The sequence below is a fragment of the Dreissena polymorpha genome, chromosome 9 (genome assembly GCF_020536995.1).
Source record: "Dreissena polymorpha isolate Duluth1 chromosome 9, UMN_Dpol_1.0, whole genome shotgun sequence".
In the NCBI taxonomy this organism is placed as follows: domain Eukaryota; kingdom Metazoa; phylum Mollusca; class Bivalvia; order Myida; family Dreissenidae; genus Dreissena; species Dreissena polymorpha.
Window position 1 is genome coordinate 38,463,533 of NC_068363.1, and position 15,811 is coordinate 38,479,343.

Here is a 15,811-nt window from a genome sequence, read left to right on the forward strand (position 1 = left end):
TTACGGATAAAGTAAATAAATTACCTGGCTATTATCTAAAAAATGTTCGTTAATAAAATAGAATTGTCTTTATAATCAAATTTACGTTATAAGCATATTATTTGTATGTTGATTGGTAATACAGCAGAGGCTATCTTACATATATTTTAATTCACATTTAGTAATCTTCTTTGAATTTCATTTCCTTCTTGTCCAGTCCTCTCTTTTGGTATAAATTTTCCGAAGGACTCGGTTGTCATGAACTATTTTATGTTCCTGCTATTTTGTTCCTGCTATTTCGTTTTGTAATCATGTTTCAGTCGCACGTTGTCTTAATTCATTTCCGCATTGAATATAAAATACATAAGTGAACAAATCTTAAAATAGAAAAGAAAGTAATAGCAATATCATCAGCATTAGTAATGCTTTATGATACTGGTGAGACTACTTTGCGTCGTCAGTTTGAGTAACGTTGATTGTCATAATAATCATCACTAAGAAAGTTTTTAGATTCTGTTTAAACACCATCTGAAAATGAACATTTTATTTCCAAGTTATTGGATATAATAAGGGTACTGACAACAGTAAATGCGTTTAATAAAAAAATCTCTGCCCATGGCTACATTTGCTTTTCAAAAACCTGTCAGTTAAGTTACGCGACTGACTGCACGCCATGAGTACACATCTTATTTCAAGAATATCTTGTATGCGATTTTTATCTTGAAGATAGATTTAAGATGTGTATGTCAAATGTCATATATTGAGAACCAAATGAATGATTTGAACTCATATACACTCTTATAGATTTAGTGAAACTGGTTTTGAACACACAGTTAGAGCAACATTATAGCATGACAAAATTACTTATCGACTAAATGGTCAATTAGTAAACCAATCACTTAAGGTAAAAATGACCGGAGTGTTGCGGCACTTGTTGAATCTTGTTGACAAGTGTTGAGCACAATCGTTCCAAATTCCCCATTTTACAGTCCAGCAAAGAGGAGACATACTATTTTTGTTCCGAACATCTGCATGCGGTTGTATTTTTATTTTGTCAACTTCTGTTAAGGTCAATATATATTTAAAATTGTTCTTAATAATTCGATCGAGATCTCCCATCCACGAAGCCAGTTTGATTTGCGATCACTTAATAAACAATCATCTGTGTGCTTCACAGATAACATTTATTAACTTGATTATAGGATAGTTTCAGGACATTATGTTTAAAAATTAAAAACAAATTCAAAAGTTAATTTCGTTTTACAATTTGTATTGCTTAAACCTTCACATGTTGTATATTTAAAACAAAAAAAACACGATTTTTTGTGTGGTTTTATGCTATCTTTCAAAGTGACTTAGTTCTGTTTGTTAACTCAGTAAGCACGACGGACATGTATATCCTCATTAGTAATCACTCTATTGCCCAATATTTTTCCGATTGTACAGGTAGTTTAAGTTGAAATAAACATCCTACCAATGTTCGTAAAATGATAGCATCAAGGAAGATTATTTACCTAGTTAAGCAATGCCGTTTTTCTTCAACATGTTGTTTAATTTTGTAACCTAAGTAACAAGTTGTATTTAAGGAAAGCGATTGTTGAGCACAACGTTATTTCAGAGTAAGTTCGCCGTATAATATTAACACGGTCTTACTTGTTAACTTTTTAAAGTTAAATAAATGTTACTGGATATGAAAATTGGGACTTAATTAGTAAGTGCGTTATATATTGCAGTTTTACCAATATAAACAATGATCTTTCAAGTTCATGTAGAAATATATGTATTGTCTTCCGCGTTAAAGTTACGGTTATGTCTTATGTAAATACATGTAAAAGACGACACAATATGACAATAATTCATAAATCATGTCGTTACTTATAAAATAATATAATTGTTATGACAATATTATTTTACTTGCTTTGATGTGATTTTATTATAAAAAAATATTATTTTAAAAAAAGAAATACATAAAAAAAAACAATAGGTTATTTATCAACACTGGGACCTTTGTATTTACTAATGTGATCTAGCCGAACCTCATTGCCCTTATTGCTCCGAGTCAAAAACCCGATTGTCTTAATATAAACTGTCATTAATTGTTTTCAGATATTTAAACAATGCAGTATCATATATTCAAAAAAAATCTGGGCGCAATATGGTGTTGGACATTCTTCATGCCATCAACGGCTGAACTCCATATACCCGAAAGCATCGCATCTTTAAATGGACCCGCTGTAACAAAACAAATTCCCTTGTGTGAATTCTATATTTGGGAAAATTCTAAATTTTATTTTCAAAGCCGACTGCGTCAACTAGATCCAAAATTCGTTAAGTTTAGAATACAATTCGCGGACAACTTTGTTGTTGAAAAATGTGAACCTCAGGTATTGAAGCCGCACATCTGGTTCTTTACGTCATCGACAGCGACTACAAAATATCCGTACCTGTTTTGGAATCTCGACTTCGGGCTGCTTACGTTTGACCTCCTCGACACGAAAACGCTAGAAATCCCTTTCGTTGATCTCAGGAGTCGATCAACGTCACGGTGTTTGGTAGACTTTGGTGCAAATTACTCCATGATCAATATCGCGAATGCCCTGGCTGAACTTGTGGATAATGAAACTGTGAACGGCGTTCATGTGTTTGAAGAAATATACTTCTGTTATTTGACTGAAATGAAAGGAGCTACGTCTCGACTCGGATATTATGCCGGACTCTACTTGAATTACCCAACGCCGTCTTTGAAATATTCTTGCTGCGTTATTACTTATGATTACGTCTTAAGCGAGTATTCGGAACCGGTTTGCGATACGTTACAAGAGAAATGGACACTGTGCACCATTGGTCCATATATCGTTGGCGTTAGTTTACTTATGTACATTCCAATTCTTGTTTTGGATTTATTGCACTGCTTGGGAACGGACGAAATTATTAAATCCTTTGACCACGATAGTTTGTCTGAACTTTGTTCTTTTTCTAATAATGAACATGATCGTAAATGGGTCTACCTCGATGGAAAGTCGCCTATGACATTATCACATCTTCCTGCACAAAGTATGACACGATTCAAAACCGCACATCCGGTTCTTTTTTCGAGATTGCGACGTTTTCTGTGCATGTTTTTTACTCCAGTCATACTGTATATCAAACTATTTATGTACAGAAACGGCATGGGAGTTAATAACAAGATAACTGTAGATGATCTGGTTAGACGAGGCAATCCACTGGGCTTTCTTTCAGTTCTTGCGAATTCAACTGATGCCCGAGAGGTGTTTGTCCCAATACTTGGTTGTCCGACCGGGGCTATGATTCTTTACGTGTGCATCGGAATCGTTCTGCTTGTCCTACCTCGAAGTTTAAAACAGGTGATAGAGAATGGAACGCCAAAGGAACGACCGTGGTCGCCGTTTTTCCTCGGTCTTGATGAAATTCTTTGCATGGCGCAAATAGAGCAAGTGACGGAGCCCGGATACCACCGAGCGGCAGCTGTCTGTCGGGGGAGCTTTTATATGATGTTCACAAAGTCATTTTGGCACAAATTGTTTTATATGCAGCAGAAGAGGATACAACGATTAAAACGCTCAACTGGGTGTTTATTCTTTGTGGTTTTGCCTTTTGTTGCATTCCTTTGTTTAATGGAAATAGTACTGTGTGTCGTTTATAACCTGATTCCATTAATCAACATTACCGGTATTATAATTAAAGGAGCAGTATTGACAAAAATGGCTCAACGGCGGTACTATAAATGGCTGAGCTGCATTTGTCCGACTCCATTATTCTTGTTTTGTGTCTTAATCTGTGTAGTTCTGTAATCTTTGTTTGGATACATACTTATTTTGATTTTCCTTGAGAGTTTTGTGTTCATCTCACAAGTTGCTATTTTTAAGTTTGTAGCAGTCATTCTTTTCCCTTCCGTTGCGTTCGGTCATCTGTTTTTCTTTGTAGTTCTGCTGTATTACCTGTTTCGACTTGCTCGAGGATTTGGGGAAACTTATTTCGATCTGCTATCAATGGCTGTTGAGAAATCACAGGATCTGGACGTCCATGTTAACCACGTGTGTATTCAACGCGGAACAATAGAAATCTCCAACGTGCGGGCTACGGGTGTCCGAAACATTCGTGTGAATAACGTTGTTATTGAAGTTCCACACAACACGTTGCAGAGAATAAAACTTGAGCAACCTCCAAGGAAAACACATCAGAAGGGACATACGCATGGCATACCAAAAGACCTTTTTGAATACTTAGTCAACAAACATCGACCCGTACATATTCAGGTTTTGAAGCTGATATTTCACTTCGCGCTGATTATAATATTAGTTATTTTGACGATGTCAATAATGGCCAAATATAAAATGCAAAAACCATCGGAGTCGTCTGACGTCATGCACGTGATATTCATAGTTATTGTCGGTGCGTTGCCAAGAGTTTTGGAGATTATCATGTTAGATGACAATGATATGTTAAAACGACAGTTAGAGGAGAACAAGATTGAACAGTCCATTCTGAGGTACTGGAGGAATCGGTCTGAAATAACCGAAGACCTTGGACGGTGTAAAACAAGTTCTTAGCTCCTAACTTGAAATACCGAAATGTTCACGTAACGCGTGTTTGGCATGTTTATAGTTTCAAAATGCCGAAAGCTGACGTCATCAGATTCTCTGACAAAATCAAGTGATACTTTTAGTTACGGTCAGAGCGTTGCTGAGTGGGACTTACATATTAAGTATTGAATTTACTTATAAACTCAAGGACAAACAATTCTGCACAAGTATTAAAATCTTCGCAATTTAAAATGCTGGTACCAAATTCAAAATTCATAGAAATAGACAAACCGAATCTGTTATGGAAATTGTAGCCACCATTGAGATAAAAGCTGTGCACTTTTGCCTCACACAGCGCGCGCTAAAGTAGGTTTATTTTACCAATCAATAATTCATTTACAATTAAAAGAAAGTGCGAATTTTTCAAGCATATTAAGGCTATAATTGAGTTTTATATAATAAGGAATTTGTTTATGTTGTGCTTATGTATATGAATTACTTATTGTGTTGAAACTTATTTGAACCAGGGCCGTTTTCATACTACCAACATTGTGACATTTTATTGTTTTAAATTTTAATATTTGTTAAGTTATTAAGTATATTGAGTATAAATTACAAAATAAAAAAATACATAATCTTATAAAGCCTTTATATTGTGTTAAATTATGGTTTATATTTGCATCATGTTTATTTTCTAAACGTAAATGTATAATACTTTTTCCAAAATATTTTTATTTACTTGTTATATTTTCTTAGAATCGAAATACACTTGTGCTCAAATGTGTCTTTTCAATCGCTTGATAAAACCAATCAAATGAAATTGTTCTTACTTGTATAATCATACATAATAACACATAATTCAATAGTACAATAATAATAGAATAATACAGATTCACAAACATAACACATAAAACAATGATTACAGATGGGATTGGTAACAAACCACGTATATTTTAACCGGAAATCTGACCACCTGTGATAGCTGTGAAGAAATGTCCAAGATTTTTTGACAAAGAATGGGTCTGTTAAATGTGGAAGCGGACAACGACAACGAGCGAGGCATGGTATAGTAATGCGCATGTGGGGGTTAGAGGGTTAGGGTTAGGGTTAGAGTTAGGGGTCAGGTTTGGGTTAGAGTTAGCCTTAACCCATACCTTAACCCTTACCCGACCCCTAATCCTAACCCTAACCTAACCATAACCATGGGTTATGTCCCCTATACCATGCCTCGCTCGTTGTAATTGTCCTCTTCCCTGTTAAATTACCTACACAATTTAAAAAAGAAATTGAAATAAAATTTTTTCGAAGTGTATTGCTACATAAAACCAAATGATGATTGTGTTTATTTTTTCAAACACATCGAAACTGGTTTAAGCGTGATAACATTTCAGTAATGCATTAATGACTGACTAAACGTTCTAAAATGAGCCGATCACATGTAAGTGTACTGGGAAAATGAACCACAAATGGTCTTCATAGACACTCTCGCGTTGAGACATGTTTAAAGAACACACCTATACAATCTCACAAGTAAACATTTATTTTAAACAAACTCGACATTTTTCACGGAAGATATATTTACCTTTAAACATACTTTTTTTTTTAAAGAAACTTAACTAAGGAAGATAAACATAAAGGGAAGTATACTAAAGTTACCCATCTCAAAAAAGGTTGTTACACGACTATAATTTTGAAGTATATACACATTAACATCCCTACCGAGCGGAAAATGTTATCGTTGTTTATAATTTACCTTCCATCCCTAATTTCACATGTTTTGTTTCTGTTCGCTGACTATAAGGAAACAATCCACGTATAACAGACCCATGCCTGCTGACAACTTTCAGAACACACTTAAAAAACGAGATTTTGAAACTGCTTCGAGCATATTTGCTTTACATTTTATTTCTGATTGGTTGTGTTCTATACTCAAACGCACGAAATAACTGTTGTTGTTTTTTCGAGGAAGCTGCTAACTCTGCAGTTCACCTTACATGCCTTTAATCAACAGCTAATTAAATTCTGGAAAACTTTTCCGCCAGTAGACCCGAATGAAAATTTGTGAATATTTTATAGACTGATTTGAGAGAAATTCCATATAACATTGGTCTCATCACTGCGTCGTTTTGGAGATGAATGACAACAGCGTCAAGTATGTAACACTGATCAGTGTAGAGAAATCCAGACTGTTCTTTGCATGTTCATACGCAACATTGATATACATGTCGGCCCAGTTACAATAACGCATTATATTCAATATCGCAGAATTTCAGGGTCAATACTTGGTCTGCAAATTTTCAGGGGAAGACAGAATGGACTATCTATGAACGTCTTATGATGATAACACAGTATTGATTTCAAAATATTTTTTAACACGAATTCTATATAAATGTCGTAAGGACGTAGGGGCCAGTCATTTATTCTCTTGTGTGACTTGTTTTTCTGCATTTATTTATAAAAAAAATGTGTCTTTTTTAATGTCGTAGCTTAAATGTGTGTATTTTGAATTTAAATGCGACGGTTTAATGGAAGTTCTAGTTATAATAATTTTGGAATATAATATGCTTTAGAAATATAACACTACAGTGATTAACTTGATTTTGTTAAAGACATTAACATGAACTTACAAGGGCATTATCCATGCATGATAATGCCACAGCTCGTTGCATACTAATCTTTCTAAGTGTCATCTTTAATGGCTACACTATTTTGCAATATATGCCTGCGGACAAAAAAGATTAATCAAATACACATGTGTATGTATAAGTATGTCACGTGAATACTGATTGACCAATGAAAAGTAACAAAAACTGTTCAAGTCAGAATATGAAAACACGGTTGTTGATTACATTAAATCTAGGAATACTAAAAATTATGTTAAGCAAACTTCATCCGAGCTTTAATTTAAAGCTAACTGAAATAAAATTAAATACATTCTTAAGGAATGTAAAAATTAAAACCGGGAATACAATTTACAATAATATTACGTTTTTAAAACGAATAAGCCCGTGTATATAATTTTTTTTAATCATATGACGGAAGTTATAGGTAATTTATCATATTTACTTCAAATTTCACAATTGTGAAACGCGGCATTCGGGAAGATTTAACTGTGCGATTAATGTTTAACTACCGCCCTGTGGTGTCCGAATAGACAAACGTGAATGGAGTCATTTTAACCAATGCGCATGGCAGAGTAGTTGTTTTTGTTCCGTTGTCTCTATTGACCTATACCAAGTCAAAGCTGTTAATAAAAATCACATGAAAGTGTTAAAGACAATACAAAGGTGTTATAGATCAATTTACTGAAGATTTTTTAACTCCATATTTATCTGCGTCAAGGCATATAAGGATCGCCCATATGTATAAAGTATCGAGATCAGACTGTTAAATAAGTACACAGTAAGTACATCAGAATTTACATTGAAAATAATATATGAAAAGCGCAAATAATTGTATTCGATATTTTGCTAATAATGTTTCATATAACTATTGTATAACGCAAAAGAAAATGCAAAATGGTTGTTTGAAAATAGTTAAAGAAAAATGTAATGGTATCTTTGCTATATTGATTATCATATAAAATGCGTCGGGTATTTGCAAAAGTAGAAGTATATCGTTTTGTAAAAAAATGAAAATCATAAACTTTGAATAAGACGTTTCGTATCGATACAAACACCAGTATGTTTGACAAATTTATAGCAAAAACCTCATGAAGGGGGTTCGAAGTTTACACCTGTTATTTGCCATAGCGCTTTAAGCAGTGGATACGTTCGGTGAAGTCGCTTTGACTCCAACCATGAGCAGTTACGCCGAGGAGAATGTAAGCAATGATACTTTACCATTGTGCAAATTTAAGGTGTGGAACGAAAGCCAACACTTTTTCTATATTCAATACCATGAATCGAATCCAGCATTCGTCAAATTCCGACAGAGAATCATTGGGACCTCCGTCGTGGAGTCGAGCCATGCTGACGTGGTATTGCCACATCATTGATTCTGGACCTACTCAACCAAGCGCTCAAAATATCCGAACCTCAGGTGGTTTATTGACTTCGGTATAGTCTCATTTTCCCTGCTAGATGCAAGGACATTAGAATTTACATATATGGCTGTCGAATCAATACCAGATGAAAATTCTCTTCAGTGTAAAGTAATATTTGGTGATAACATGTCAATGATGAACGCAGTGACGGCATTTTCTGAAGAGGTTTCAAATACACGAATGACGAACATAGATTTCAACAACAGTATTTCTGTTATGTGACATTACTAAAAGATTTCAGTACCAGCATCGGCTATCTTGCTGGACTTTATTTTAATTTTCCAACTAATATCTTTGCATACTCATGCTGTGAATTAAACTATGATTACGCTAACGGAACACATTCAAAGCCGGAATGCAACCAAAAGCAGAATAAATGGACAATGTGCACTACTGGACCGTATTTTGTCGGAATTCTATTTTGATATTCTTTCCGTTATTTGGATTCAATATACTCGGCGCAATGTCAAAATCGGAAATCATTTAACCATATGACCACGACAGACTGAATATATCTGCATCTTTATCTCAAGAAAGACAAGAAGACGACAAATGGATATTCCTTGATGGAAAACAACCATTGACTTTGTCAGATTTGCCTTCGAGAATGGTATCCGGCTTCAAACATAATCATTCCTTAATGTTTTCCCGTCTGAGACGATTTTTGTGCGTGCTTAGTGTACCCGTGTTATTGTTTTAATAATTTTTAATGTATAAAGACGGTATTGGTTCAATTAACACAATAACTGTAGGTGATCTTGTTTCTAAAGGCAAGCCTTTAGGATTCGTGTCTTTTCTAGCCGCGGCTGATGATGGCCGAAAAACATTTGTACCGATTCTAGGAGGGCCGATAACAGTTATATGCATCTATTGTATTCGTGGAATTATTATAACGGTAATTCCCAGAAGTTTGAAACAGATTGTTGAAAATGGAATGCCGACAAAACGACAATGGTCTCCGTTATTTTTCGGACTTGACGAAGTATTATGTATGATTCACCTTGAACCGGAAACTAAGCCCGAATATTACAGGGCGACTGCATTGTGTAAAGACAGCTTTCTGATGCTTTTCAGCGGATGTTTTGGCGTAGACTTTTCTTCTCCCAAAATGTGCATTTTATGCAGTTATACAGACATAAACTCATGTTCTTTACAATTGTTTTACTGTTAAATATATTTTGTTCTTTGGAAATTGTTATTTACTTTATCTTCAATGCTTTTCCGTTATTTAACGGTGGAGGCATTATCATAAAAGGCTTTGTGGTATCCATTATGGAACAAAGGAAGTTTTATCCTGGTTCGAGGTTGTTGTCATCCAAATCTGTTCTTGTCTTTATTTGTGTTATCTGTTTTATAGTTTTTACATTGTTTTCATATGTGACAAGTTTAATTTTCCTTGATATTTTTATATTCATATCGCAGATACTAATAATGTGCTTTGTAGCAGCTGTAGTATTTCCTTCTTCCAGTTTTGGCTATATTTTTGTCTTTGTAGCCATATTGTACTTTTTCGACTTATTCGACAATTTGGGAATCTTTATTTGGAGCTACTGTCCATAGCTGTTGAAAAGTGTTTTATTTTGGACACCCGCAATAATGTTGTAGCTCAAGCTTATGATGTAGAAGTTTCAGGCATCAATGTGTCTGTTAATGACGATGCAACCCTAGAAAGAACTTCCCTTACAAATAAGTCTAAAAAAATACGCCAGAAAGGAAGCTTCCATGGAATTCCTAGAAATTTGTTTGAATACTTGATCCGGAAGTATCGCTCTATATACTTTCAGGTCATCATGCTACTTTTTAAAATTACGCTTATTATAACTTTGTCAGCTGTGACACTTTATATTATGAATACATTTAATGTTTCAGCTGCTTCTGAACGGGAAGACGTCATGCATGTGGTCTTTGTGGTAACAGTTGGTGCGTTGCCAAGAGTGATGGAAGTCGTTTTTATCGATGAAAGTGACATTATTAAAAGACAAATGGAGGGAGCAAATATAGAAAAGTCAATAGTACGATTCTGGAATTGTGAGACAAGCGTGGACATTTAAACCACGGCATTATTTTGAGTCTTAGGTCGGCCGTGATAAAAACTGAATATATGTCTTGTTTGATCTCTGATCATAAGTTTCTCCATAGCTTTTTAGACATAGTTTAAACCAATTTTGATAGCAAATAAAGCGCATATTATTTTAAGTATTGTTTTAGTCATATATTGGCAATTTTTATAGCACTTAATACAAAAAAGTTTTTAATATTCGAAGGACATGAAGTCATCAAGTTCCAGCTAAATATAGCATAGAGCAATAAGTCTGCTGTAAGATATGACTATGGGCGGCATGTCGTTAAGTGACAACTATTGCGAAGGATTATAAACGGTGACTAGGCGTAAGTTCTTATCTCACTCTTGTCTAAGATGATTATAAAATATACTTAAAGTGTTTGTAGTTATAACCAATACATTCTACATTGAATGTAAGGCGGTATTGTTAAAGGTGCCCTTCGTTCTTATAGCTTGAATTTTCAAGCAAGACAGGACGAGCAAGACAAGAGTTTCACTGGAGATCATTACAAAGTACATAATCTAGAAAATAATGTGCGTAAATACACGATGGGCGGTTCGTTCAGGTTACGTTTTTATCAAAAAAAAATACAAACCTTAATACAATTACATTGTACAGACTCTGTGACATATACATGGAGTGTGATTTATACATGAATTAGACGGTGGCCGATTCTCGTATATCTAGTGCATATTTTTATAGTTTGTAACATTTTTAAGAACGTTTTCGTTAGCAGATCCCAATAGTGAATTGAATTTGTATAATGAAGGTCTAAGGTAAAATCTTTCATCGAGAAATATTCGCCTTATGATAATGTAACGTGGGCAAATGCATTTAGAATGGTACACGCCTACTAAATCGCGACTACCTCAATACAAACAGTATCTTTCGTTTCTTGAAATATTAAAAGAACCATAACAACCCATTTAAATTCTTATGAGTGTTCTCAAATCCTTAAGCGTGTCGCACATTTCCTCAGGTAAACAAATCGCCTCAACTCGCCGAATACACCTAATAAAGATGAAACAGACTTCCTTACATTTAATTGATTTACACAATTTTAAATACACACGTTGAATATCTTTAAACCTGGGTTAACCCAAAACTTATGGCGCATAATAAAGTGTAGAACCTACAAAAGCATCGAACAATCGACAACATGTCTTTAAACGTATTGGACCTTTTAAATTATATAACTGTTATAAATACTGTGATTTGACTTCCGCGTACTAATAAAACACACAGATCAAGATATAACAATACTTTAATGATTATAATGCAACAGCTAATTTCAACAATCGTCTTTCTTTTTCGGCGTCTTTTCTGTCTGCGCATGCTCCTTCCCGCGCTTCCGGTAGGTCACACGCCACACTCCAGGTCAGCCACAACACTCCCCCCGTCTTGATCGTTGAGGACCGCTCCCTGGAACCACATCCGGAAACGATAAACTGCAAATTGTCGGGATGTGGTTCCTCGTGTCCATCCTGGATTGCACAACTGGCATACATTGGGGGCCATCCATTACCTCAGTCGATCTACAGGGCAACCTGCCCCATGGGGATCGCACAAAACAGGTTTAAGGCGTTCCTTGTGGTGACCTCAAGAATGTGCCGTATTGTCACCTTCTATTAAGTTCCGCCAACAACGCAGCCACACCTTTAACTTCCGATGGCGCCGAATACAACCGAGAGAACGGCTCGCCCCCCCGGTATCCCAGGGATATGAATCGAGCTGACCAGCCACGGTCATGTTCTTCACTCGTTCCATGTAATGTGCCCCTTACCTTCCTTCCAATGTACAGCGGACTCTTACAACCGAATTTGGAGGTACCAATGTCCTTGAAACCACCGGTTTGTCGTATTCAAAGGTATACTGTCGCCATTGACCAATAGGCAGTCTGAGTGCAAATCAATCAATGCCTTGAAGTGACACAGCAGGTCATGTCCCAGCAACATCTTATCGCTGATTGGCGCAACGCATATCCCTTCCCTGGAAGACTGTTTTCCCAGCTGTACATGGATAGGCTGTGTCACAAATCCCTTTAGAATAGAATTCTTATCAGCAAGCTGCATGTTGATCTCCTTGACCTTGCCTGGTTTCCGCTTTAACCGGTCATAAACTTCTGAAGACAGTATGGATATATCCGCCCCAAAGTCTACCCGAGCCCTAACCTGCCGGTCTCCCACCAACATATTCACATAAGAGGACCCTGCCATCACGACCTTGACTGCTATCGTCTCCCCTCCACTTGCTGACACGGATTTGCCCTCTTCTATTTCCGCCACCAATCGAGATGAAGTATCCTGCTGCACTTCAACCGGCGCTAACAAATGGCCTCTATCTACATCGGGCTGCGGTGCCTGGCCTACGCCACCGGCCCCTTTGAGTTTAAAGGCTTCTGTGGACTCCTTTCAACCACTTGACCTCCAGACTTTTGTTTAAGGGATTCCTGATACTCCCTACAGTCTCTTTTTTATATGGTCCCTGCCATTACAATGAAAACATCTAAAGGTCTTCTGTGGGAACTTCATGTCCTTGTTATTTGTTGAACTGTTTGATGCTAGCTTCAAACTTACAAGTTAACTGCTCAATCGCCTTTTCCAGTCTCTCCATTCTCACGTCTCCCGGGGACTGAACCGCATTGACCGTTACTTCTTGGTCATATTTCCTGGCCTTCTTGCCATCAACCACTTGCGAAACTTACTGATGATGTCGTACCAGATCAAGAGCATGTTGAATCGTTCGTGGTCGTTCAAAGCAGGCGTGCTTTCCCGCTTCCCTGTCAATACAACCTTGACAGAACCTAGAAACTGCCTCCCGTTGACCAAACTGATCTGGAAGGTCCCTAAAAGCAGGCGTTGCCAGAGTTAACACTCTATCCGCCCAATCTTCTAAGGATTACCCCGGCTGCTGTGTAGCCTGCTGGAATTCGGCTCTACTGGTCTCGGGTAGTTCCTTGGAACCAAAGCGCCCTTCCATCTTTCTCATAATGTCGCGGAAAGAAAAACGTTCTCCCATGCGCGTCTCGATGGTAAAGTAGTCCAGAGCCTTTTCTTCTAAACACCAGTTGAGGTAATCCCGGCATTCATGGTCGGACCATTTGTACACCTTTCTGTAGCTGTCAAAATTCTGTTTGAATGACAGCCAACTGGTACGTTCATCATACCGTAGGTTCTTCGGCATCTACTTGGGATCACCATGGACTTTAGAGTGGTAATCATCCTCTGATAAACTACCAGACTCTGAACTCGACCGATAGTAGAACCTGGATCCTGATGACCTTGACCTACGGCGACCATGCCCATGACGATGACTCCTTGCTTTACCACCGTGTCTCGACCCCGATCTTGAACTTGAGTCGCTGGAGTGGTTCCTGCGCTTTGACCTCCCACCGGATGGAGCATGACTATGGCGGGTATGTTTGCGAACCGACCGTCTGTCATCGCAGTCGCTGTCATCGTCTTCCCTTGATAAACTATCATGGGAACGGCGACGCCTTAAATGGCCAGATGTCCTGGATTTTTCACCTTTACGCCATTTCTCTGCTCGCACCGGTGAATGACTCTCGGAGTCACTAGTCTCGTGTTTCTTGTATCGTGCACCGCTTTGTCGCTCCAAGGGCTTACATGATTTTTCATCTTTTTTCGGCTGCAAAATGTCAACATTTTTCAGATTAGGCTTCTGTTCGACTTGCTGCTGGCCTTTCTCTAATTTGGTGGCAGAGAATGTGCTTTTAAGCCTTACTGCAACATCCAGCTTGGCTGTACCTGGGGACTGGACCTGTACGCCTGCTGGTAGTGAGAGAACAAACTGCTCAACCTATGCAAACTGCTCGCTAAGGTCATCTGAAACGACTAAACTGAAATCCTGCTCTGCCTCGGGAAACTCCACGAGCTCCAGCACATGCCTGGGGACGGTTCTTCCCAATGCTAATGACAATAACTCTAGTGTCATAGACCCATGTTTTTCCCTTAATCGAACAATAACCTTCGCAGTCTTTTGTCCCACCCCCGGAATTGCACGTAACTCTGCCTCTGATGCAGTATTAATTTGAACAACCATTTTTATTTATTTTATGAACTAAATGAAACAAGCACGGGTGTGTTGCAAGTCTATTTAAACTATACAGAGTTTTGTTATGTATATATTGTACTCTTTAGTTTCAATCTGAAGTTACCAAAATAGTAAAACCAATGTATTAAAACCAAGTTGTTTTTGTTATTTTTATAAATTTTTTATAACGATGTTAACAAATGTTCACTTAATTAATGGCAACAAGGGCCCACCATACTATACATACCAACCAAACTGGTTAGACGTATGTGAGCAGCCATGTTCCAAGCACCTCCCTCCTTATCACTGCAGTAGGGCCCCTGGTTGCAAACTGCAACACCTCTGTGCACCTCCGCAACCTGCGATTGCTAGAAGATTCCCTGCACAAACTGCGCTCCACCCCTGTGTACCACCGCAAACTGCGATAGTTCTAGTGCACCCTGAAACCCGGTGATTTCCGCAATTAACCCCGTCGCCAATGTTGTTAATCCTGTGATTTGACTTCCGCGTACTAATAAAACACACAGATCAAGATATAACAATACTTTAATGATTATAATGCAAAAGCTAATTTCAACAATCGTCTTTCTTTTTCGGCGTCTATTCCGTCTGCGCATGCTCCTTCCCGCGCTCCCGGTAGGTCACACGCCACACTCCAGGTCAGCCACAACATAATAAAATAATGAAATCTTGTTTTTTTTAACGATTTATCAATTATGAACTGACTATCGGCTGTAAAATTCCCGATGTCTGTAAAACAAAATTTACATAATAAACGTAATTAAACTTAACATGAATGTGTATTGTTTCATTTTTATACAACCGTCGCTCGTCCTCGCGTACAGCGCAACATTTTCTGAAAACTATAATTCTTGTTTTCTTAACTGCGCGTGTTGCAATAAATTGCCGACTAAGTTTAGTCTGTTCGTATTTTTGTGGAACTTTGCCTAAAACAAGCAAAACAAAACCATACAGCCCAGTGCCCACATCTGCAGTATTTTGTAAAAAAACATATATAAATCCTCATAGGTACAGATAACATTTATATCTGTAACTTCCGTGGAATCTATGATTTATGTATCATAAACCATTCAATGCATGTATGAAAAACAAATACAATACAGCTC

The 15,811-nt window shown here is 37.2% G+C and overlaps 1 protein-coding gene across 2 annotated transcripts; it reads left to right on the plus strand.

Annotated features, from left to right (window-relative positions):
* Window positions 1-1,480: 1,480 nt before the first annotated feature.
* LOC127845556 (uncharacterized) lies at window positions 1,481-5,343 on the plus strand. 2 transcript variants are annotated; one of them, XM_052376571.1, is made up of 2 exons: window positions 1,481-1,598; window positions 2,086-5,343. In XM_052376571.1, exon 2 carries the CDS (start codon window positions 2,097-2,099, stop codon window positions 3,789-3,791), a length of 1,695 nt encoding a protein of 564 aa, XP_052232531.1. In that variant the 5' UTR covers window positions 1,481-1,598; window positions 2,086-2,096; the 3' UTR covers window positions 3,792-5,343. The 2 variants fall into 2 exon arrangements, with proteins under 2 accessions (XP_052232531.1, XP_052232533.1); XM_052376573.1 differs by having other exon boundaries at window positions 1,554-1,690.
* Window positions 5,344-15,811: the final 10,468 nt, after the last annotated feature.